We start from the raw sequence: 26817 nt of genomic DNA, 5'->3' as shown, positions 1-26817 counted from the left end.
GTGAAGGCTTTTTGATCCACAAATTTGCATATATCGATCGCCCTGGGGGCGGGGCCAATTCGCCCCTCGCTCACCGATTGGACGGCAAAAAGTGGGCGTGTGTCGTTTTTGATCCGTTTTTGAAGCACAAAATCCGTGATTTTGTACACGCTGTTCAACGTGCGCCCTGCACGAGTCCAACACCGGTACCCACAGCGGGGCAAGAACGGTGGCGATGCTACGGTTGTGAGGTGTGCGTGAAGGTCGTGGCGGTTGTGGTGAAGCGGTGGTTGGGGTCGGTGGTTGATGTTGTGGTTGTGATCATGGCGGTTGGTCCAAAATAAAGATAGTAAAAGAAAAACGGCTATCCTGAAGAGTCGCAGCACGTATAAATGACATGTATTCCCACTAGACAACGGGTTTGGGCCTAACTACACATGCACTTACCGAGATACCTCACCTAAGGGACCTGAATGGTGGTTTGCGAATCTGGTAACCACAACACTACCCCCTTCCCTTTTTACAGACTCGTCCCGAGTCGTCAAATTTTCGTGTGCCATCATGTGTAGTTTTCCCCTAGTACATTTTACCTACGGATCCCTGAGTGCGACATTCATGGTATTCGTGTCCCCAAAATAAATAACCTGAGGGCTGCGTAACTACCTAAACAAACTCACTCACACGGACGACTTAAATAAAATTGCCGGCGCTAAGACATACATGCCGGGGGCGCACTCATATTTACAGTACATCTTAACCTTAACTTACAAATTTTACACTAAACCATGGCCCAGGATCATTGAACTCTGCAAAAGAAAAGCAGTTAGCAGGGAGCCAGACTGCCCGCATGCAGTCTCTGGCTCAAAACAATGCAGGTGACAGGGAACGTGGCTGGCTGCTCACACGCAGTCCAAGGCCTTCCCTTTTGAACTGAACTCAGTGAACCACAACGGTGCTTGGGCTGCACAACGCAGTCTCCGTGTCAGCTCAAGTGGCACACGCAATGAGCACAACGAATGAATGGATGAATGGATGAATGGATGGACGCAAAACACGGTGCACGGGCTGCCACTGCAGGCCCGTGTTGTAGCTGCCAACAGGGCAGTTCTCGCAGCTTGCAAACTGTTGCCTTGATCCTGGCGCACATGGAAATGAACAGGGGGGGGCAAAGCAAAATTGAACGGGGCTGGTGAACATGGGCAGTGGGCATGGCATGGCAAAGGTGCAGGCAACACAGCCCGCAGAATAAGGCCGCTGCAGGCAAACTCAGCCCGCAGAACCAGGCCGGCACAGGCCTCGAAGAAAAACAGCCAGCAGATGAACTGGCCGGCACAGGCCTTGCAGTAACACAGCCAGCAGATGAAGCTGGCCAGCTTTTGCCGTCAGTGGAAGTTGGTGGAGGGAGTGCGGTGGTGCTGGCCACTTGGAAGGCGGGCTCGGACCTACCGACCCGTCTCCCTCCCAACCTATCGCCTTTGCCTGTCACTGTACATACCCACTCCCTTAATTTGTCAAAAACCAATTTAGCCCCCACTTATTTTTTTTGTTGTTTTTATTTTTACTTCCCCACTATAAATCGTCCCCTAACCCCCTTTATCGTCCTTGTTCGGCTACCCTATCCTGTCACCTAGCCTACTCCCAACCCCTACGTTCCCTTCCCGGAGGGGAACAAGGGAGAGCTAGCGTCCTGTGTCGAGGCCCAACGAAGCCTCAGAATGGCCTCCCCAGAGTTCGGCGATCTAACCCAAAGTGGGTCCAGCGGCCCACAACGACAGCGAGGGGATGGATGGTGCGGAGGGGTACATCTCCTAATCTACCCTAACCATTTAACTGTTAAACTACCCCGGGGCTTTCAACAAGCGCCTCTCGCTTAAACTATTGGTTCTAACAACCCAGATCCCCGTCGCCTGTGTTGGTGTCCTTACAATTTCGGGCCTCGCCCCCCAATTTTCTCTCCGTGCCCTCACACGGTCTCCTGGCTGGGACACGTGGCTCCCTTTGGCAGGCACGACCCTCTGCCGAATCTCCCGCTATGGCACCCCGGGCACTACACTGCCTCCGAGCCTACCAGCTCCCTAACACCGGGGAGTGCCCCCATGGCACCTCCCCTGAAACGCACACGTGGCAGGCCGGCCTCCCGGGCCCCTTTCCGAGGGTCACCCGTGCCCACAACACTGCCCACGCGGCTAATGGCGCCCCGGGCCCCCGCACCAAGCAGGCGCACCCGTGCCCACGACTCTATCCCGGCCCCCCATGGGCCCATGGCCTACCGCGGCCGACTAGCCTGGTGCCCGGGGTACCCACTCAGCGATACTCACCTTTCGCAGCCACGCTCCCAAGCCCGTCAACAGGGCTCCTGCACCCCTCCAAATGGGTCTCGAGCCTACTTTCCCACCAACAACAAAACAACCTCCATTTTTCAATTTGACTAACCCCCTAACTCACTCTACACTGACCCCGGGGTCCCTTGGGCGGGAGTCACTCCTCCCCCCAATCACTCATCGCACCATGCATTCCCCATTCGCTCCAAACACACAGACCCGCTGGCCTCACTCACTCACCAAGCACATGCCTCACAACTCACCAACTCTTCAACACACACACCACTGAACTCTGCCATCCTTCTAACTACATCCCCTAACTAACTCGTGCTCCCACGTCGTCCCTTACACTATAGCACGTTCCATTTAACACTACGTAGCTAAACTACGTCCCCTCTACACATTCACAAGTCTGTCACTGTCTCCAAATAATCCCATTAATCAATTTTATTTCCCCACCTAAAGCTCACTAAATCCCTCTAACTAATCCATTCCACGGACTCCATGAGGACTTACCCCTGCCCCATGAAGTCGGTCTAACTAAGCTAACCCTTCCCCCTAACTAGTTTCCATCCTGTGCCCAGGGTAAGGGGGTCTTTCACCCCTTGCCCAGGAATCCTGTACACCCGAAAGTGAGGCTTGCTTTTTCCTTTTCCATGCGCAGCACCTGCGCGGCAACTCAGAGCTCGCGCACTTTGCACCTGGCCGTGACGTCATGCAGCTGCACGTGTTCCTCGTCCCTCCTTGGACGGTGCCATCCGGCAGAGATTCCCCTCCTGCCGGATTCCAACCACACGTGCAGCCATGACGTCACCGTGCGCAAAAAAAAAACACAAGCCCCACGTCTCGAGGGGTTTCCCACGCGAACACATGTGCTTTGCCCGTTGGAGCTTAACACACACGATCGCGTGGAGAACCCGTCCGGTCCAAATCCATTTACCTGCCTAAACTTTGTCCGTCCGCGGGATCGGCAAATCCACCGCGTGCGTTTCCGGACCGGGACTTCACTCTCGCAAGCGAGCACGTGGTGGTCTCGTGCGTTGCACAGCACGAACCGCGTGCTCACTGCTGGGCGAACCCGGCACGGTCCTCGAAACAACTACAGCCGCTACCCGGCTTTCTTTCTTCTCATGTCGCCTTCGTTGTCGCCATTCAACCCACGCACACCTGCGTGTTACGACGCACACAGTCCACTCCATCACATTCACACGGGGAGACGCGACTGCGTGCTCCCGCATGCCGACCGACATCTCCCTCTCATACCGCTCTCTCACACACACGGTCTCCCTGGCACACAGCGACCTTGCACACGGCCGTTCACTCACGCGTGCCTCACTACTCACACAAACCATACTACTCACACGTGGTGCCTCACTCATACTGGCCGTTTCACTCACACACGCGAGGGCACTCACCCGCGGTGCCTCACTCACACTCCGTGCCTCATCCACACACACGGGGGAACTCACCCGCGGTTCCTCACTCATACACCGTGCCTCACTCACACACGCGAGGGCACTCACCCGCGGTGCCTCACTCACACTCCGTGCCTCATCCACACACCGTGCCTCACTCACACACGCGAGGGCACTCACCCGCGGTTCCTCATTCACACACACGGCGACACTCACACACGGTGCCTCATCCACACACGGCGTGCTGGGAAGCACACACTCCGGCACCATCGCCACCACACCACTCACACACGGGGTCGCTTCCACACACGGGGACGCACTCACACCTTGCACCACACACACAGGGACAACCACACTGGGGATTTGTGTCCCCACAAGGGTCTCCGGGGCCTCTATACCCCCCAAGCTCTCCGTGCACCCGTTCGCAGCACTCGCCCCCTCAACCTCGCAAAGCACGACCGAACTCACCTGGTCGTGACTCGCCTCAAGGGGGCATACTCCCTCCCCTCGTTCCTGGAGGCCATCCAGCTGCTCGCACCGGGTCCCTGCACGCTCCGCGAGCTCACCCCCATTATCCTCCACTACCTCCGTGTGTGTGTGTGCGTCACTTACCCCGTCTTCCTCGTGTAGTCTCTCCTCTATTTTTCTATCTCCCGCGTCTCTGCCAACTCTTCACCCTTTACCTCCCTTGTCTCAACTATTATTTCCTTTGTCACGGCCTTCATGCCCGCCTGCAGGCATCGGCCCATGTTCTGCGTCTCACCCCGGAACTTTTTCATTTCTTCCTTCATGTTTGCTTCCATTCCGTTTATTTGCTTATTCATTTCGTTTTTCATTTCATTTGTATTTGTATCCATCTTTTCGATCATTTTCGCATTCATCTTTTCGTTCATTGCCGCCAGCATGGCGCATAGCTGGGCCATGTTGGATGCACTCAGCTGAGCCGTTTCGGCAAGGGTTGGGGAAGGGTTTTGGTGGAGAGGGGGGGGGAGGTGTCATACACTGCGGCCGCTGCCGCACCCATTTCGGGCCCTGGGTTCAGTTGGGCGAGTCCGTGTTCCTGCACAATCAACATTTCCTGCTCGGGGATTCCATCCTGGACCATGGATCCTACACATTCTACATCCATTTCTAATACCCCCGGCTCCCGCTCGCCTTGAGACGCCATCTTGCTTCTCGTGAAGGGTTAATTTGCTCGCTCGTAATTTGGAGGGAATCGGGGGTCGCTTCTCTCACCCCTGGACCGATTCCCGTGAATTTAGCCGGAGACAGGACAGCCCGTTTTCCTGTTCTCCGATACCAGTGCCGCGAGGAGGGCGATGAATTTGTATCCCACTCCTGACACCAGTGTTGCGGTCTTCGCGCCCGCCGGCGTGCGAACGGCCACGTAACTCGAATCGCGGCGCGTCGCCCACCGGACGGACAATCCAGTCGTGACCCTCTCGGACTAACGCCGGGAACCAGTCACGGGTGGACCTTTCGGTCTCACCGCGATTGAGCCAATCAGCCCCCGCGTGGGATAGGGTTGCTCGCCAAATTCGAACTACCTAAGTACCCACGCGGAGGGTAGACCGGGCGATCGCACCTCGCCGCAGGTCGACTTCGGACACGGGCCACTTAAGCGACCCGTTCCGTACTATCAGAATAACCGAGCGGTGTTATCGTCGACCTCGACGGTTCGATTAATTATCGGGCGTATTCAGCCCACTACCAACCCTTTACGTGAAGCAAGATGGGGATTCAATGGAGGAAAAGACGAAGCGAAGCGGGAGAACAGTTCAACAATAAAGCACATTTATTCGCGACGAACGGAAAGCACACAAATACAATTCCACCAAATGCACACAAAAAAAGAAAACACAATTCCATTTACACAAAAAGCAAACATAAAAGTGAAAACACAGTGCAGAGCTAATACCGACTACCGAGCACACGGCAACACTTATACAATTCTACTTCACAGACGGCGCCGACAACACATACCCAAAACCAAGGAAAAGAAATCCCCAAGAATGAGGTAGGCCTGGGGCCGAGACCGGGTCGGGCCTACCCGTCTGGTGATGAGACGCGGAGCGGCGATGGCCCCGCAACCCGCGGGCCTCGTGGACAGTGCCTGGCAGGGGGTGGGAACGGGGCCCCCTTGGTCGCACTATCTCAGCGCGGGGGAAACAGGAGGGGGTTGCTGATGCTCGGGGTATAGAGGATCTTTATTATGTGCGACGAGCGTCTCCACCTCGGCCAGGTCGCGCTGTCGGCCTCCCTCGGGTGCAGCTTCCTGCACGACGCGAGCACCCCCTCGTCTGGTGTCGCCGCCTTTCCACAGCTCCGTCCCCTCCGTTCCGACTCCAACGCACACGACGAGCAGCTCCACCGCCCGCGAAGTCTTGACCCTCTGCTTCCGACTCTCCTCTTCTTGACTCTCCGACCCGTTCTTGTTTGCGACTCTCTCGTTCCGACTCCTCGTTCTCGTTCTGCTGACTCCCCCCTGCTGACTGACGAACACCGTCCTTTTATCCCCCCGTAACTTCGCCTTTGACCCCCTCCCTTTGACCTTTCACCTCGCTCCCCATTGGCCCGAGAAAAAGTGGGCGTGAAGGCTTTTTGATCCACAAATTTGCATATATCGATCGCCCTGGGGGCGGGGCCAATTCGCCCCTCGCTCACCGATTGGACGGCAAAAAGTGGGCGTGTGTCGTTTTTGATCCGTTTTTGAAGCACAAAATCCGTGATTTTGTACACGCTGTTCAACGTGCGCCCTGCACGAGTCCAACACCGGTACCCACAGCGGGGCAAGAACGGTGGCGATGCTACGGTTGTGAGGTGTGCGTGAAGGTCGTGGCGGTTGTGGTGAAGCGGTGGTTGGGGTCGGTGGTTGATGTTGTGGTTGTGATCATGGCGGTTGGTCCAAAATAAAGATAGTAAAAGAAAAACGGCTATCCTGAAGAGTCGCAGCACGTATAAATGACATGTATTCCCACTAGACAACGGGTTTGGGCCTAACTACACATGCACTTACCGAGATACCTCACCTAAGGGACCTGAATGGTGGTTTGCGAATCTGGTAACCACAACAATATATATATATATATATATATATATATATATATATATATATATATATATATATATATATATATATATATATATATATACATATACATATATATATATACATATATATATATATATATATATATATATGTATATATATATATATATATATATATATATATATATATATATATGTATATATATATATATATGTATATATATATATATATATATATATAACCACCAGCAGATTTTAATTGTCAATATTTATGCCCCAAGTGACAGCACAGTCAGGACAGCTTTCTTCACTGAATCCTTCACTTTCCTTAATCATCTCACCCCCGATACCCAATTGTGTTTAGGTGGTGATTTTAATTTACCTAAGACCCAGTCAGAGATCGGACCAGCCATGAACCTCACCCAGCTCGTGCTAGGCCTTTGTCCACAACACGATCTTGGTGATGTTTGGCGACTGTAGCATGGGAATGTCCAACAATTTACTTGGTGTCGTTGCTTGTTCAATAACTTCTTTCCCCTCCCTCCTCTCTCTTGCCCCTTCCCTCCTCTCTCTTTCCCCCTCTATCTCCTCACTCTCCCCCCACCCCTCTCTATCGCCCCCTCTCCCCCCCCCCATCTCAGTGTTCCCGTCAGCAAAACGACTGGTGGTATTTGCTCGTAAAAAATAAAAGAAGGCATGGCTAATTGAGGTATCAGATCCCAGTGTTTTGGCCTCTCAATTTTGGCTTAAACAATGCAGAAATCAAAATAATGACAAAATAAGATCTCAAAAATGAAGTGAAAAGATCCTGGAAGCTGAAGAACGCTAAAATTGTACCATTAGAGGAATGGGAATGATGAAGAACCTCACAGATATCTTTAAAAAAAAAACATCTCTGGGAATATCACGACAAACGAACTGCAGTTGGAAGCTGCCCGGGGCTTGAGGCAGAGGTAACATAACCTCCATTCACCTTTGGAGGCAGAGGTAACAAGAAAACTTCACACTTGGTCCATTAATCATGAACCCTGACCAAAACGGAAGTGGACACTTCAAGACCTGGGAGGACTCTGTTCCACCTTCTGAAACACACAAATGGAGATAACAACCAACGACAGACACGATAGTCAAGAGTGCAGACTCCAGAGGAATGCACACTCACCTTTAAGCTATCTCGCCTGGTTTTGATTGACGACCCAGCTTTCAACTGCCACGCTGGTGTTTCACAAGCAGGGTGATTAATCAATCTGTGTAATGGCCCTCGGATGTCTCGTCTGCCGGCAATAGTTGGTGGAGGTTCAAGATCCCATGGCGTGTTTCAATCTTGATTCGTTGACCGAACTTATGTATACATATAGCAATAACAAAATCGGCAAATTCACTTGTATTTGTAGCCACACCGTTGTTCGACTATTTTTGGGGGGGTTTCTCATTCACAGATTTTTTCTTTGAACAGAAAAAAGTCAAAAACTAGAAGGGCACTCAGGAGAGAGCACACCTTCCCAGGCTGAAGAGTTTATGTTTCCCACAGATAGGCCGGATCTGGATCTCGACCTGAACCAAAATCTAATCGGCTTGGTCTTGTCACCGACCCAACTCATCCAACAAGTGTTGTCATGACTCCTCCACCACATATCGTTTCTTTGACCCCATCTCTCAACGGTGAAGAATCACTTTAAAAGTTCTAATATCCGGATCCAGATCCAGATCTTCACCAAAATCGATTCAATTCGTCGTCACACACCCAACCTGTTAACCAATTTTGATACGAATCCGGCCACGACTTTTTGAGACATCCTGGTCACCCTGGTGTGTGCCCCGGTTAGAATAGGTACACCGTATCCCTGCGTGTCATAAGAGGCAAGTAAAAGGGTTGGCGTCAGGAAGGGCATCCAGCCATAAAAACATCGCCTCAAAAGGAAACCATGATGAGTACAACTTATGGGCAGGGTACAGTCCGAAGTACCCCGTGGGGGTCCTAACCCCCTCTCGTTAAAACTCAAGGTGGGGAACCCGATCGAAGCAAGGGAGGAAATTTTTCCATTTATGATGACCAATCGTCTGATGCCCCACGTGGAGATCGGTTTCTGAGGTTTGGTACATGGAATGTAGGGACAATGACAGGGAGATCTGGAGAAGTGTTTGAAACATTGGTCAGAAGAAGAGTGGACATATGTTGTGTGCAGGAGACACGATGGAAGGGAAGTGGTGCGAGAATGGTGAAGGGAAGGCAGGGACAGAAGTATAAGTTTATGTGGCAAGGGTGCCTGGAAGGTGTGCATGGTGTTGGTGTAATGTTTTCTGAGGAGTTTGTAGACAGTGCAGTGAGTGTGACTAGAGTGAGTGAAAGGTTGATGATGGTGAGAATTGTGATCGGAAATCTCTTGGTGAACGTCATCTTGGGATATGCCCCGCAGGTCGGTCGAAGCGATGAACAGAAGAACATGTTCTGGTGTGCGATGGAGAAGTTGATGGAAAATGTGAAAGATGAGGAAGTTGTTGTGGTAGGAGGAGACTTAAATGGACATGTGGGAAGGAGTCCAGATGGTTTTGAGGGAGTCCATGGGGGTTATGGATATGGTGTGAGAAATGGAGAAGGTGAAAGGACCTTGAAGTTCGCTGATGGAGCTGATTTGTTGATTTGTAATACCCAATTCCAGAAAGCGAATAATAAGCTTATTACATACACGTCAGGTGGGTCGACGACAACCATTGACTACCTGATGGTGTGTCAGCGAGATAGGGGAAACCCCCAGGACACAAAGGTGATCCCAGGGGAGGAGACTGTTTCACAGCACCACCTGGTTGTCTGCGATATAAGGGTGAGAGGTGAGAGGAGAATTTAGTGGGTGAAGTACCAACCGAGGAGGAAAGTGTGGAGGGTGAAAGAGGTGACAGTGAAGGAAGCATTAACACAGAGGCTGAGTAAGGTTGAAGATGATGCGGTTGAGCTTGAAAGTGGTTGGATGTCAATGAAAGATAGTCTATTGTGAGCCGTTGGTGAGGTAAGTGGATGGACAAAAGGACCACCGAGGCACTCGGAAACATGTTGGTGGGGTGATTAAGTTGGAAAGACGATTGAAGAGAAGAGAAAGAAGTTCAAGGAATGGCAAAAGGTGAAGGGTACGGTGGTGGAAGAGGCAGCACATGAAAGTTATAAGGAAGCCAAGAAGGCTGCAAAGAAAGAAGTAGCAAAGGCACAGGAGGCCTGTAGGAAAATGTTTGGAGAACGCTTGGATTCGGAAGAGGGTAAGAGAGCGGTATTCAGAATCGCAAAGCAGATAGCGAGAGAGAGATTTGATGTGACGGGGGTGAGTTGCTTGAAGGATGAAGTGGGACAAATCGTTGTGGACTCAGATGGAATTAAAGGAAGATGGAAGAGATATATGGAAAGGCTGTTGAATGTAGAAAATGAATGGGATAGAAACATCGAGAGTAACCCGGTTTTAGGACCAGCAGAGAAGATAACTGAGAAGGAAGTTGAGGAAGCTATAAGAGCAATGAAGAGTATAAAAGCAGGAGGGCCGACGGGAGTTGTGGGAGATATGTTGAAGGCAGCGGGAAGTTGGGGAGTGAAGAGAATGACAGAGATCTGTAATCTGGTGGTGAAAGAAGGCCGCATTCCAGTGGATTGGGAATTGAGTACCCTCGTCCCTCTGTACAAGGGGAAAGGCGACCCTCTGGACTGTGGCTCCTATAGAGCAATAAAGTTATTGGAGCATGGAATGAAGGTATTGGAAAGGGTGTTGGAGAAGAGGATAAGGAAGAAGGTAAAGATTGACGAAATGCAGTTTTGATTTATGCCAGGAAGAGGAACGACAGATGCAATTTTTGTTGTAAGGCAGTTGCAGGAGAAGTACATGGAGAAGAGGAAGAAGTTGTTTTTTGGGTTTGTTGATCTGGAGAAAGCATTTGATAGGGTTCCACGTGAAGTTATGACATGGGCAATGAGGAAGTCAGGAGTGGAGGAATGGTTGATCAGAGTAGTGATGGCAATGTACGAGAGAGCACGCACAGCTGTAAGAACGAAGGATGGGAACAGTGGTGAGTTTGAGGTGAGGGTAGGAGTGCACCAGGGGTCGGTACTAAGTCCACTTCTATTTGTAGTCGTGATGGAGGTGCTGGCTCGGAGGGGAAAGGAGGGTTTACCGTGGGAGCTGCTATATGCAGATGATCTGGTGTTGATTGCAGAGAGTATGGATGGACTGAAGGAGAAGATGAACAAGTGGAAGGAATGTATGGAGGCAAAAGGTTTGAAGGTGAATATCGGAAAGACGAAGGTGATGGCAAGTGGTAAAGCATGTGGTGAGGTGGAAAGGACTGGGAAGTGGCCGTGTGCTGTGTGCAGGAAGGGTGTCGGAGTGAACTCCATTCAGTGTACAATTTGTGTTGAATGGGTTCATTGAAAATGTGACGGTGTGAGGGGGTCATTAACCAGTGTGGCAGCCACATTCAAGTGTAAGGTGTGCATCGAGGGAGCAGCAGATGAAGGAATTGTTGAGTTGGATCTTGGAGATGGTGTGAAGCTGGAAGGGGTGAAAACATTTTGCTATCTCGGAGACATGCTGAATGGAGAAGGTGGATCAGACTCTTCGACGGTTGCTAGAGTGAGATGTGCATGGAAGAAGTTTCGGGAACTGAGTGGCGTGCTGACAAAGAGGGGAGTGTCGTTGAAGCTGAAGGGAAAGGTGTATGCTACATGTGTGAGGAGTACGATGATTTATGGGAGTGAGACATGGGTACTGAACATGGAGCAGCAACAAAGGCTGGAAAGGGTCAAAATGCGAATGGTTCGGTGGATGTGTGGAGTATCGTTGAGAGAGAGGAAGACAAATGATGACTTGTGGAAGATGATGGGAATAGAGTCTGTGATGGAGGTTGTGAAGAGAAACAGGTTGAGATGGTTGGGTAATATGTAGAGGAAGGATGAAAGTGACTGTGTGAGAGGAGTGTTGGAAATGAGTGTGGTAGGAAGTAGAGGACGGGGAAGACCGAGAAAAACTTGGCTAAAGGTGGTGGAAGAGGAAATGTGGGCAAGGGGATGAAGAAGGGGAGATGCAGAAAATTGGGTAAAGTGGAGAAGATCGTCATGGGGCCCGCAAGGCTAACCCCCGCTTTAGCAGGGAAAATGGCCTTTAAATGCTTGTGTGTGTGTTGTCTGGTCACAGTCAAGCAAACAGAGAGGGACGAAAACATAAACCTCCATTCTTTGGAGGCAAAGGCATTAAAAAATCTAAACTTCCTATCTTGTATGAAAAAAAGATGATGTTTGTCCGTCTGTGTCTCTTAACATATATATATATATATATATATATATATATATATATATATATATATATATATATATATATATATATATATATATATATATATATATATATATATATATATATATATATATATATATATATATATATATCTCCACTGCATAGTTACCAAATGCCATCCACATAATTAACAATGCCTTGAAAATCCAAATTTATTTGCAACTCCTCAATTTATGCTGTTCAGCGCTGTAAAAAGTCGACTTGTGCAAGAGCCTTCGCTATGTTGGATGATGTATTCCAACGGGTTGCACTTCCGACACCATTCCATCACAGCATTCCCGTTGTTATCAGTCCCTGACAGATGTGTGAACTATCATCTGTATAAATAAAAGACGGTGTGTCTGTCTGGCTGTATCTTTCCAATTAATTTCTTCGCTGAAGACTTCACAAGTCATAACCAAATGCCATCGGAATAATTAACGGTTTTACAATCGTGGTTATGGCATATATATTTAATTAGCACTCCTCCATCCAATATGGATAACATCAAGACATTCCGGGGAGCCGCGCGTCCGACAACATTCAGTCACGGGATTGTTGTCGTTACCCGTTACCTCCAGAGCCCTTCATTAGTCTTGGAACAGTGAAGTGTAATTTGTTATTATTGCTCTATACCCAATAAATTTTAATTTGAGATCAAAAGATGAATACGAGGCAAGAGTACAGAGGTCAGATTTTATATCTTGGTATTTCTATACATACATGTTTCACACCATTGTCGAACAATAACACTTTTCATGTTGAGTTCCCCCATTTTCTGTAAACATAAGTATTGGAACAGATTAACTGAAAGTAAATTAAAGTCGTTTAATCGTTCGTATTTGGTTGCATATCCTTACATACAATTACTGCATCAAGCGCGTTACCCAATGAATCCAAATCCTTCCACAACTTTTTGAGATATCATGCTATATGTCGGTTTCACCCGATCTCTCCATGGTGAAGAATCGCTTTAAAAACAATTAAATAATTCTAGTATCCAGATCCGGATCCGGATCTTCACCAAAATCGAATCAATTCGTCCTTGTCGCACACACAACCTGTCCACAGAATTTCATCCAGATCCGTCCACAACTTTTTGAGATATCCAGCACACAAACAGACAGAAAGGGGTGAAAACATAACCTCCTTCACCTTCGGTGGCCGAGCTAATAAAGGTGAGTGAGCCTGTTCCAGATGCAGCCATGCAAGCTCAAGCCATGACACGACCTCGACCATGCTTCACAGATGAGGGAGCAGTACGTTTTGGATCATATGCAGGTCATTCCTTTCTCCACACTTTCATCTTTAGATCGCTTCGGTAAAGGTTTATCTTGGTCTCACCTGTCCATAAAACTTTGTTCCAGAACTCGACGGGCTCACCTCCGTACTTCATGGCAAATTCTAATGTGGCCTTTCTATTTTTCATGCTGATGAGACGTTTGCATCTTGCGGTGTGGCCTTCGTAATTATACCGTCGAAGTCTTCTGCGAACGGTAGATTGTGATACTTTCACGCCTGCACTCTGCAGGTTGTTGGTGATGTCACTGACAATTGTTTTCGGGATTTCCTTCACAGCTCTGATGATTTTTCTGCCATCAAATGCAGTTGTTTTCCTTGGCCGACACAGCCGTTGTCTATTGCAAAGAACACCAGTAGTTTCTTTTTCAAGATATTCCAAAATGTTGTATTTGCCATGCCAAATTTTTGTGCTGGTTAACTTGATCTGTTCCAAAAGGAATGCTTTCCAAAAATTGGGGAACTGAACGTGAAAAGTGTTATTGCTCTACAATGGTAAAACATATATGTGTAGACATACAAAGATATAAAAGCTGAGCACCTGTACTCTTGCCTCATATTCATCTCAAATCAAAATTTCTTGGGGATATAAGAATAATAACAAATTACACTAAAGTGTTCCAAAACTTCTGGAGGCCACTGCGTATCAGCCAATAATTATGAAAAAACCACATGGAGTTGGGGCTCCCAGTGGAACATGAGTGACATAAATAAATGCTGCTGTTTGTCGATGACGTAGGCAGCATCTTGGCAGGATGGGACTTTGTGTTAATGGGTGTGAGGCCAATTATCAATTGTGCTGCAGGTCCATCCTGTAAGTTTATTTCTATGAAATAAACTCAAAGAGTGGGTCCTGGTGTCGAGATTTACATGTGTACGTTAACAGGTCAGGTCAGGTATGGGAGCATGCGCCAGAGCAGTGAATCACTGCGTCAACTTTCTGCCGGTACTCCAGGGTCTCCGTCTGGCCTTCCCCCAGGCAGATGCATGGCCCATCCCCATCTTCTTGAGATGCTGATCAACCTGCTGCAATCACGAGGCACATGGTCGGCCCATTGGCCTCCTCCACTCATGAGGTTCCCTCGCTGAGACAATCTGGTGAGCAGGATTCGTGTCAGGAAAATGAGCCACATGTCCATACAGCCGCAGCTGATGCTCACGGACTATGCAGGTAACAAATCTCATTTGAGTTTCTCTCAGCAACCACTCGTTGGACACAAAGTCTGACCAGCGATGGCCAAGGATTCTCCGAAGAGACCTGGTACCAAAGGAATTAAGCCTCCGTCTCAGATCCCTGATCAGAGTCCAAGTCTCACATCCATACAAGACTGAAAGTACCAAGGACCTGAAGACTCAGACTTTCGTCCTCCCACACAGGTAACGGTAGCGCCACACCCCATGACCCAGTGACTACATGACTCCCCAGGCCCGACCCAGACATCTATTGACCTCTCACTCACAGCCACCAGAGACATGAATATCACTGCCAAGGTAAGTGAATCTCTCCACGACCTCAACATCCTCACCACAAACAGGTACAGACAAGACAGCAGCATCCAAGATGTCATTGAAAGCCTGGATCTTCGTTTTGACCCAGGAAACCCGTAATCCCAGCGGCTCTGACTCCTCATTCAGCACCTCAAGGGCCCCCAAAAGGATATTTAAAGTCTCCGCAAAGATGACTGCATCATCTGTGAAATCAAAGTCAGAGATCTTGACATTCCCAAACAATGAACCTCAGCTTGATCTCTCCGACATTCTCCCAAGAATCCAGTTCATACAAGCACTGATAAGTGTGGGGGCCAAGACACACCCCTGACTAACTCCAGTAACAACTGCAAATAAGTCAGAGATGGTACCACCACATCTCACAGCACTCTCACTACCAGAGTAGAGTTCAAACATCAGATTGATCAGTTTTGGTGAGACCCCACGAAGACCAAGAATCCTCCAGAGGGCATCCCAATTCACTGAATCAAACGCTTTGCAGAAATCAGTACAGGATGCAAGCAGCCCCTGCCGAAACCCTCGTCTGCGTTTTTTGAAGGGCAAGGATACGGACAATCATTGATCGATTTGGTGTAAAGCATGACTGCTCTGGACACTGGAGCTCAAGCAGATGGTGGCGAACCCTTTCAATAATTATCCGAGCGAAGACCTTGCCCGGCACTGAGAGCAGCGTCACTCCTTGGCAATCACCCTTCCCTTTCCAGAGAGGGACAACAAGGCCCCTCTTCCAATCACTTGGGATGATGCTTGTGTTCCAGGCAGAGCACAGAAAGGCATGCAATGACATGAGTACAGCATTTCCACCAGCGTTGAGAAGTTCAGCATGGATGCCACAGATGCCAGGAGCTTTACCCCCATTTTAAGCGGTTCACCGCAGCCTGTGTATCCACAAAGGAAGGTGGTTCACAGTTGATTGGAGGGTCAGCATTAAGGGATTGTTACACCCCTCACATCCAACTCAACAGCTGGTGGATCAGCCTGGTACAGCCGCTCAAAGTAATCGGCCCAGCACCCTCCACTCTAATTGCAGTACACTGAGAGACGGGCTTGGATGAAAGCAATGCGCGAATTCCCCTGTAAGCGGGACGAGAATCACCAGTCCACAGGTGATGCTCTACGCCCTCACAGATTCCTCGCACATAGGCCTCCTTGTCCACCCTCAGTACACGTACCGTTTTATGCCTCAGCTCCCTGAACAGCTCAGCTCTGCCATTCAGCCTGGCCCTGCGACTCTGGTCAATCAATGGTATCCAGTGTCCCTTGAGAGAGAAAATTCTTCGTCGCCCTCTGGTGAGTTCCAAGACATCCACTGGTAACATCAAGACATCCAGATATGCCCCCAATCAGGGAGGTAAAAGGGGGATTTTGCCCCAAATATTGGTGCAGTATATTATTGAATAATGTTCTCAGAAACCGTCTGACAGATCCAGACCAAACTGGCCATGTGGCATCGTGGCCATGCCCTAACATGAAGTTATGCTCCCCATGGCCGTATCTCCCCTGGAAAGTGGGCCACGGCCTCCCTCCTCCTCCAATCCCTTATATTCACTAAAACAAATTTTCCTCACAAACTACTTGACCAACATGGACCAAATTTAGCATGACACGTCAGAATAGAAAGGTCTCATGGGGTTGTGCTCCTCATCTGGATCCATCACTACAAGAGGATGAAAAGGGGGGTTTTCACCTCAAATGCAGGTAATGTATTTTAAAATAGTCTCAGAAAATGACGGCTCGACGCAGACCAAACTCTAACTGAAACAGAAGGGACCATGCCGTTAATTCAAGTTGTGCTCCCCATGACCGTACCACTTCAGAGCATGGCCTCTTCCCCCAAATCCCTCATTTTCACCCCCGCCTGTTGGGGAAATAATGGTTCGTCCTCCCACTGGGCTATTTATTATGATTATAATCCATCGCTGACCCAAACATCACTCTCCATCCTTGAGGTTCTTGGCCTGGTTTACCCAGCAAGGAGATGGCAGAATTGTTAATCATGTGCGGATGGATATCCCATTACAGGCGGCACTTTTTGATGAGAGAGAGATTGGGGAAGGGGGGGGGCTTTGATCCTGCGTCCATAAAAGGTGCACATGTAACTGACTACTGTCACTTAGAAATGTTTAAATTAACGACTGTTGACTTGTGTTGTGTACACTTTGCTGCAAAATAAGTTTTTGTCACTTACTCAGCTGGTCCAATGCAGATGGTGGAAGAATAACTACAAAAACAAACGAGAAACGAGGACATTCAATCAAGGTCAGTAATTAAAGAACCACGCATCATATCGAGCAGCGTAAACCAATCAATATCTTACCTAATGTAACCTCATCACACCATTGCTCCAACAATTATGAAGGACAAACGTGGTGTCCAAGCACTCATTCCAAACACAATGTAAACACTCACACCGAATGATGATCATTCACAAAACACTCACACTCAATGATGATCGTAAACAAAACACTCACACCAAATGATGATCATTCACAAAACACTCACACCGAATGATGATCATTCACAAAACACTCACACTCAATGATGATCGTAAACAAAACACTCACACCGAATGATGATCATCAAAAAAACACTCACACCCAATGATCATCATTAACAAAACACTCACACCCAATGATGATCGTAAACAAAACACTCACACCCAATGATGATCATAAACAAAACACTCACACCCAATGATGATCGTTAACAAAACACTCACACCCAATGATGATCATTAACAAAACACTGACACCTAATGATGATCATAAACAAAACACTCACACCCAATGATGATCATAAACAAAACACTCACACCGAATGATGATCATTAACAAAACACTCAAACCCAATGATGATCGTGAATAAAACACTCACACCCAATGATGATCGTGAATAAAACACTCACACCGAATGATGATCATTAACAAAACACTCACACCCAATGATGATCATTAACAAAACACTCACACCCAATGATGATCATTAACAAAACACTCACACCCAATGATGATCATTAACAAAACACTCACACCCAATGATGATCGTTCACAAAACACTCACACTGAATGATGATCATTAACAAAACACTCACACCCAATGATGATCGTGAACAAAACACTCACACCCAATGATGATCGTGAACAAAACACTCACACCCAATGATGATCATTAACAAAACACTCACACCCAATGATGATCGTTAACAAAACACTCACACCCAATGATGATCGTGAACAAAACACTCACACCCAATGATGATCATTAACAAAACACTCACACCCAATGATGATCGTTAACAAAACACTCACACCCAATGATGATCGTTCACAAAACACTCACACCGAATGATGATCATTAACAAAACACTCACACCCAATGATGATCGTAAACAAAACACTCACACCCAATGATGATCGTAAACAAAACACTCACACCGAATGATGATCATTAACAAAACACTCACACCCAATGATGATCGTGAACAAAACACTCACACCCAATGATGATCATTAACAAAACACTCACACCCAATGATGATCGTTAACAAAACACTCACACCGAATGATGATCATAAACAAAACACTCACACCCAATGATGATCGTAAACAAAACACTCACACCCAATGATGATCGTAAACAAAACACTCGCACCCAATGATGATCGTAAACAAAACACTCACACCCAATGATGATCGTAAACAAATCACTCACACCCAATGATGATCGTAAACAAAACACTCGCACCCAATGATGATCGTAAACAAAACACTCCCACCCAATGATGATCGTAAACAAAACACTCACACCCAATGATGATCGTAAACAAAACACTCACACCCAATGATGATCGTAAACAAAACACTCGCACCCAATGATGATCGTAAACAAAACACTCACACCCAATGATGATCGTAAACAAAACACTCACACCCAATGATTATCATAAACAAAACTCGCACCCAATGATGATCGTAAACAAAACACTCACACCCAATGATGATCGTAAACAAAACACTCGCACCCAATGATGATCGTTAACAAAACACTCACACCCAATGATGATCGTAAACAAAACACTCACACCCAATGATGATCGTAAACAAAACACTCGCACCCAATGATGATCGTAAACAAAACACTCACACCCAATGATGATCATTAACAAAACACTCACACCCAATGATGATCGTTAACAAAACACTCACACCGAATGATGATCATTAACAAAACACTCACACCCAATGATGATCGTGAACAAAACACTCACACCCAATGATGATCATCAACAAAACACTCACACCCAATGATGATTGTGAACAAAACACTCACACCCAATGATGATCATTAACAAAACACTCACACCGAATGATGATCGTAAACATAACACTCACACCCAATGATGATCGTAAACAAAACACTCACACCCAATGTTGATCGTAAACAAAACACTCACAAACAATGATGATCATCAACAAAACACTCACACCCAATGATGATCGTAAACAAAACACTCGCACCCAATGATGATCGTAAACAAAACACTAACACCGAATGATGATCGTAAACAAAACACTCACACCCAATGATGATGGTAAACAAAACACTCACACCGAACGATGATCACAAATAAAACACTCACACCCAATGATGATCGTAAACAAAACACTCGCACCCAATGATGATCGTAAATAAAACACTCACACCCAATGATGATTGTAAACAAAACACTCACACCAAATGATGATCAACAACAAAACACTCACACCCAAAGATGATCGTAAACAAAATACTCACACCGAATGATAATCATAAACAAAACACTCACACCCAAAGATGATCATCAACAAAACACTCACACCCAAAGATGATCGTAAACAAAACACTCACACCCAATGATGATCGTAAACAAAACACTCACAAACAATGATGATCGTAAACAAAACACTCGCACCCAATGATGATCGTAAACAAAACACTCACACCCAATGATGATCATTAACAAAACACTCACACCCAAAGATGATCGTAAACAAAACACTCACACCCAATGATGATCGTAAACAAAACACTCACAAACAATGATGATCGTAAACAAAACACTCGCACCCAATGATGATCGTAAACAAAACACTCGCACCCAATGATGATGGTAAACAAAACACACACACCGAATGATGATCGTAAATAAAACACTCACACCCAATGATGATCGTAAACAAAACACTCGCACCCAATGATGATCGTAAACAAAACACTCACACCCAATGATGATCGTAAACAAAACACTCACACCCAAAGATGATCGTAAACAAAACACTCACAAACAATGATGATCATGAACAAAACACTCACACCCAATGATGATCATAAATAAAACACTCACACCCAAAGATGATCGTAAACAAAATACTCACACCGAATGATGATCATAAACAAAACACTCACACCCAATGATGATCGTAAACAAAACACTCACACCCAAAGATGATCGTAAACAAAACACTCACACCCAATGATGATCGTAAACAAAACACTCACACCCAAAGATGATCGTTAACAAAACACTCACACCCAATGATGATCGTTAACAAAGTATTCTTACTTTTCCCTCCTCGTTCCACGTCCTTCCTCTCACTGCCAGGAAGCATGCTCACGGAGAAGCAGCGAAGAGTGGCAGAGAAGTGCGAGGGTACGGACCTCAGAAAGGGCTCCAGCATGTTAAACTGGGGGTAAAACAGGGGTCATGTTAAAATGGGGAGGGTAATAGGGGTCACATTAAACAGGTGAGGGTAACGGGGTCGCGTTAAGCCGGTGAGGGTAACGGGGGTCACGTTAAGCCGGTGAGGGTAACGGGGTTCACGTTAAGCCGGTGAGGGTAACGGGGGTCACGTTAAGCCGGTGAGGTAACGGGGGTCCCGTTAAGCCGGTGAGGGTAACGGGGGTCCCGTTAAGCCGGTGAGGGTAACGGGGGTCCCGTTAAGCCGGTGAGGGTAACGGGGGTCCCGTTAAGCCGGTGAGGGTAACGGGGGTCCCGTTAAGCCGGTGAGGGTAACGGGGGTCCCGTTAAGCCGGTGAGGGTAACGGGGGTCCCGTTAAGCCGGTGAGGGTAACGGGGGTCCCGTTAAGCCGGTGAGGGTAACGGGGGTCCCGTTAAGCCGGTGAGGGTAACGGGGGTCACGTCAAGCCGGTGAGGGTAACGGGGGTCACGTCAAGCCGGTGAGGGTAACGGGGGTCACGTCAAGCCGGTGAGGGTAACGGGGGTCACGTCAAGCCGGTGAGGGTAACGGGGGTCACGTCAAGCCGGTGAGGGTAACGGGGGTCACGTCAAGCCGGTGAGGGTAACGGGGGTCACGTCAAGCCGGTGAGGGTAACGTGGGTCACGTTAAGCCGGTGAGCGTAACGGGGGGTCACGTTAAGCCGGTGAGCGTAACGGGGGGTCACGTTAAGCCGGTGAGGGTAACGGGGGTCACGTTAAACCGGGGAGGATAACGGGGTCACGTTAAACCAGGGAGAGTAACGGGGGTCGCGTTAAACCGAGGAGGGTAACGGGGGTCGCGTTAAACCGAGGAGGATAACGGAGGTCGCGTTAAACCGGGGAGGGCAACGGAGGTCACGTTAAACCGGGGAGGATAACGGAGGTCACGTTAAACCGGGGAGGGTAACGAGGTCACGTGAAACCGAGGAGGGTAACGGGGTCACGTTAAACCGGGGTGGATAACGGAGGTCACGTTAAACAGGGGAGGGTAACGGGGTCACGTTAAACCGGGGAGGGTAACGGGGTCACGTTAAACCGGGGAGGGTAACGGGGTTACGTTAAACCGGGGAGGGTAACGGGGTCACGTTAAACCGGGGAGGGTAACGGGGTCACGTTAAACCGGGGAGGGTAACGGGGTCACGTTAAACCGGGGAGGGTAACGGGGGTCGCGTTAAACAGAGGTGGGTAACGGGGTCACGTGAAACCGAGGAGGGTAACGGGGTCACGTTAAACCGGGGTGGATAACGGAGGTCACGTTAAACAGGGGAGGGTAACGGGGTCACGTTAAACCGAGGAGGGTAACGGGGTCTTGTTGAACAATGATCGCCGCGATAGTAAATTAACCATAAGCTTCGTGACGATCATTTTATCCTTACAATTCGTCACAAAACAATAGAAAAGTACATCACATGAGAACAGGTAAAGTACTGAAGTAAGGATAGTACATTATATTACATTCGATTGTTATATTTATATTATATTATCGTATAGTATATTATATTGTATTATTTGCGGTTTTTACCATTTCGATCAAACCAGTGGATGAGAATGGCGAACCCGATGAAGTGGCGGACAAAACCGGAAAAACCCAAAGCGGATATGACGTCGCTTCTGACGTCACACATCGCCACACGTTTCCTGTTCCGGTTACGTGGGAATTTATTTCCGTGTCTTTGGGACGTTTTTCAAATAACGATAATAATAAAAGTAACATGAAGCATCCTTTAATTAATTTGTTTTCACGGGGAAAAGCAACCGTCTTTGCAGCGCTACTTATACACCGCTTCCACTCATCATCGTTTAAAGCACGTGCAATGTTAAATTAAATGTGGGAAACATTTTAAGGATATCTTTCCTCGGTAGTACAAACTCCGTGTGTGAGATTTCCCGCTGATTTTTGAAAATATATTCGAAAAAAAAATAAAATTATATCAACAGAATTTCATGTAAACTTGACGTTTCACGACATGAGGGAAGATCCGACATCGCAACTCAAGCGAGGCCGAGTTTCGAACGGGAGATCACTTCCATCCTCCACTTCCGGATATCGTTTTGTATTCTTTTGAAAACTGAGAAAAAGGAATTAAATTTTCACTCGGAAAACATTCCTTTGTAAATAATGTTCAACACCGAGGAACTTGCTGTGAAAGGTTAAAAATGAGAAACCGTTCAACCAATCACATCATTCTCTTCAGCCAGTGGCGAGTCGGATATTTGAAGCAGGCCACGCCCACACGGCTTTGGCGCAATTTCTGATTGTTGGAATGCGCGCGAGACGACTCTGACTGACTGGGTTTCCGTTTCGACATCGAGTGGGAATCATCACGAGGACGAGGAGGAGGATTCAGAGCGCAGGACAAATGTTGGTCACAGACTTGAAAAAAGACTTTTACTCCGCGTTCGCCCGTCAGGTTCGTTTGCCTTTCCTCTCGTGTTTATAAAAATGTAACAAAGAATTAACATGAAATAGGCAAACCCGAGAAGCGAACGTAGAATTCTTCTTCCATTCGCTACTGACTTTACCTATTACCTTCACAACAACAACTACACCGCCGAGAACAGGATCTCATGTAAAAAATAAATATTACCTCAACATTACCTTCACAACGACAACTTCACCGCCGAGAACAGGATCTCATGTAAAAAAATAAATATTACCTCAACATTACCTTCACAACGACAACTACACCGCCGAGAACAGGATCTCATGTAAAAAATAAATATTACCTCAACATTACCTTCACAACGACAACTACACCGCCTCGAACAGGATCTCATCGAAAAAAAATTAATATTACCTCAACATTACCTTCACAACGACAACTACACCGCCATGAACAGGATCTCATGTAAAAAATAAATATTACCTCAACATTACCTTCACAACGACAACTACACCGCCTCGAACAGGATCTCATCGAAAAAAATTAATATTACCTCAACATTACTTCACAACGACAACTACACCGCCTCGAACAGGATCTCATGTAAAAAATAAATATTACCTCAACAGTGTGGTGGAGTCTGCGGGCCTATGGGGAAGGGCATGGTGATGTTGCATGGTGGGCGTGATGATGGGAGGTGGCCGTGGGGGTCGGCGAGGGATATGAGGTGTGCACGCCGTCTGAGGCGTCGTAGTAATGCTGGAGTCGGCCGGCGAACGAGGATCTTCGAATCGGCGTGTGTAAGGGCGGCAAATGACCCGTGCGGTTCCAGCCTACGGAGCCAAAGGTCTCGCCGGCGCGAACATGGCAAAGGGTCGGGACACAGCAGATGGTCTAGGGGTCATCGCAATGGGCCAGGCACGCACGGCCATGCGCACGGTCTGCGGCGCGGGTCGTGGGCGAGCGTGGCAATGCAATCACTCGGACGGCGGTCTGGGCTCTCGAGGTCGTCTACGGTGTGTGGGCCGAGGGTCATCGCCCATTGTTACGGTCATAGATGGCGGTGTTCGAGGCGATCCTTCCGTCCCGCGTCGAAACCTGCTTGCGATTGATCCGGAAATGACAAGATCAGTGGCAGGGGGGGGGGGAAGTGAGCGAGGCACGGATCGGGTGTCGAATTGAGTCCACTCGTGCTGGCCGCGCATCGCATTCGGCTGTGCCGTGCAAATTCATGGCAGAGGAGCATCCGGCACGGTTCAGAGATCATTTTATTTCTGGTCTGCGAGCAGCCTTTGACATTGTCTGCGAGCAGCCATTGACCGACATCACATTCGACTCGGCGATCGCGACTGTTTCATCTGTCGAGCAGACACCGGTGACCGCGCAAGTCCGCGCGATGGCTCAAGTGCCGCAGGGTGCTCGCACGCCTAGCGGTGCGGGACGAGAGCGCGCACCGCAGCACGGTCGCACCGGGAGCGAAGGGGCACCGCAGCACGATCGCACCGGGAGCGAAGGGGCACCGCAGCACGATCGCACCGGGAGCGAAGGGGCACCGCAGCAGGACCCCAGTGACCTGGAGATCAGCCTGCAGCCGGGGCATGATGATGCCGGCGAGCCGGAGCAGGAGCCGGGCTCGGCGAGCCGGACCCTTTTGGGTCGGAACGGGTTCCGGTTCGTGCCTCCAGATGTGCCAGTGCTCTCTTCGAGACCTTCGTCGAATACCGAGGGCGAGGCTCTGGCGGCGGAGGCCGCGTCGATGCAGCGGGAGCCACCGTTCGTTGCTGCCTGCGGTGATGATGTGCGCTCCAGGAGCGGCGAGAGCCATATCAGCTCTCGCGATGAGTTCCCGCGCTTCGTTCGCGATGAGTTCCCGCGCTGTGGCAGGGTTCGTGAGGCAATGCGCATCGGTGTGGTTCAGGCAGCTTCAACAGGTGGCGGTGGGCCCGTGGCGTTAAAGGGAGTCGCGAGTCGCAGCATCAAGTCGACAACCAAGAAGCGGACTCGTGATGTGGGTTGTGGGTTGTTGTTCATGGCATATGTGCTTTTCCTTGCTCTAGTGATGCAGTTTAATGTTGTTGAAATAAATGCCAGCAGTTCTCGTGTAAAAGTGGATGTGGCGGAGATCAGTCAATGGAGTTGGTGTTATGATCAATGTGATGTGGGGGCGAATAAAGAAGGTTTGTTAGCCTCCAGTTGCTCCAGGCCGCAGGTAATTGCTTTGTCTTGTACTGGGATTTTATCAAAAAAGCGCGCTGTACGGAAAAATGAATTCGCAATGATTCGAATGTTATTCCTATTGATTTATAACGAGCTTATGGTTGAAGTGGGGTTTAAATGGAATTACTACCGTCTAACTGCCGTGTGGGTCTCGGAGATCGACTCGGAGCCGGGGCTCGTGCGCTGGTCGGCGTTACCCCCACCTCTGCTTTCAGCGAGGTCAGACGTGCCTGGCACCTGGGGCGTGGCTCTCTGGGTGCGCTCAAGGCCGTTTTGGCCATGCGGTGGAATCTTAACTGATTATGGTGCGTGAGGGTTGGGGAGTGTTTGTTGCTTCCAGCCAAGGGTGCTGTTCAGCGCCCCCACCAAGGTCGGTTGGGTCTGTCGGTGGCGCCGCGGGTTCCAGACAGCGGGGGTCCGGCCTCGAAAGGTTTATCTGTTTCAGGTCTGCCTGGGGGCGGGTTTGCTGAGTCGTGCTGTTGTGCTTCTCCAGTAGCTCGCTTCCACGCATTATATGATGTGATGTGCTGTTATACTTCGCTGTTTTCATTTTATTTGCATGATTATTATACCGAGGTTCTTCGTGTTGTCTATGCTTCTTATAATGCTGATCATTTAATAATCATACTTTTAGGAGGGAGGAGTGTGGTGGAGTCTGCGGGCCTATGGGGAAGGGCATGGTGATGTTGCATGGTGGGCGTGATGATGGGAGGTGGCCGTGGGGGTCGGCGAGGGATATGAGGTGTGCACGCCGTCTGAGGCGTCGTAGTAATGCTGGAGTCGGCCGGCTCGTGAGTGTACCGCGTACGGAATAAAGGGGAGCCGCGGGCACAGTACGCCCGCGCTCGCACTCGTGCAGCACAGCCCGGCTCGACTGTTCCTCCGCTTCGTGTCTGCCTGCTAAGCATCTCCCATTTCAGTACAGCACAAACATGACCTTCACAACGACAATTACACCGCCGAGAACAGGATCTCATGTAAAAAAATAAATATTACCTCAACATTACCTTCACAACAACAACTACACCGCCGAGAACAGGATCTCATCTGAAAAAACAAATATTACCTCAACATGACCTTCACAACAACAACTCCACCGCCGAGAACAGGATCTCATGTAAAAAAATAAATATTACCTCAACATTACCTTCACAACGACAACTACACCGCTGAGAACAGGATCTCATGTAAAAAAAATAAATATTACCTCAACATTACCCTCACAACAACAACTACACCGCCTAGAACTGTGATGTCCGAGGCGCAGCTGAACATGGAGAGCGAGAGCGTAGCAGTAACTCCGCTTCATTGCGCGTCGGGATGTACATCACCGCCACCCCTCGCGGGCGAGTCATGATATACGAAAACCCAATCACGTGATACAGCACAAGAACAGGATCTCATCTAAAAAAAAAAATATTACCTCAACATTACCTTCACAACAACGACACCGCCTCGAACAGGATCTCGTCTAAAAAAAAATAATATTACCTCAACATTACCTTCACAACGCCAACTACACTGCCGAGAACAGGATCTCATCGAAAAAAATTAAAATTACCTCAACATTACCTTCACAACTA

At 48.4% G+C, this 26817-nt stretch overlaps 2 protein-coding genes across 3 annotated transcripts in view; one reads left to right on the top strand and one right to left on the bottom strand.

Moving 5' to 3' along the window:
* Positions 1–22285, bottom strand: part of UFD1 (ubiquitin recognition factor in ER associated degradation 1) — a 58429-nt gene extending 36144 nt beyond the window's left edge. The window contains exons 1-3 of the mRNA XM_085880219.1: positions 22156–22285; positions 20481–20601; positions 17067–17099 (exon numbers count right to left, since the gene is read on the bottom strand). Coding sequence (XP_085736345.1) covers positions 17067–17099; positions 20481–20601; positions 22156–22158 — 157 coding nt within the window. The 5' untranslated portion in view covers positions 22159–22285. The remainder of the gene's footprint in view (positions 1–17066; positions 17100–20480; positions 20602–22155) is intronic.
* A 535-nt stretch (positions 22286–22820) lies between these two features.
* CDC45 (cell division cycle 45) overlaps positions 22821–26817 on the top strand; it is a 49976-nt gene continuing 45979 nt past the window's right edge. For both annotated transcript variants that reach the window (XM_085880218.1, XM_085880217.1), the window contains exon 1: positions 22821–23044. In XM_085880218.1, coding sequence (XP_085736344.1) covers positions 22994–23044 — 51 coding nt within the window. In that variant the 5' untranslated portion in view covers positions 22821–22993. The remainder of the gene's footprint in view (positions 23045–26817) is intronic.

Source organism: Eptatretus burgeri, chromosome 4, assembly GCF_056783735.1.
Source record: "Eptatretus burgeri isolate ZD-2024b chromosome 4, Ebu_testis_v1, whole genome shotgun sequence".
Classification (NCBI taxonomy): Eukaryota; Metazoa; Chordata; class Myxini; order Myxiniformes; family Myxinidae; genus Eptatretus; species Eptatretus burgeri.
This window is presented reverse-complemented; position numbering and strand designations above follow the sequence as displayed.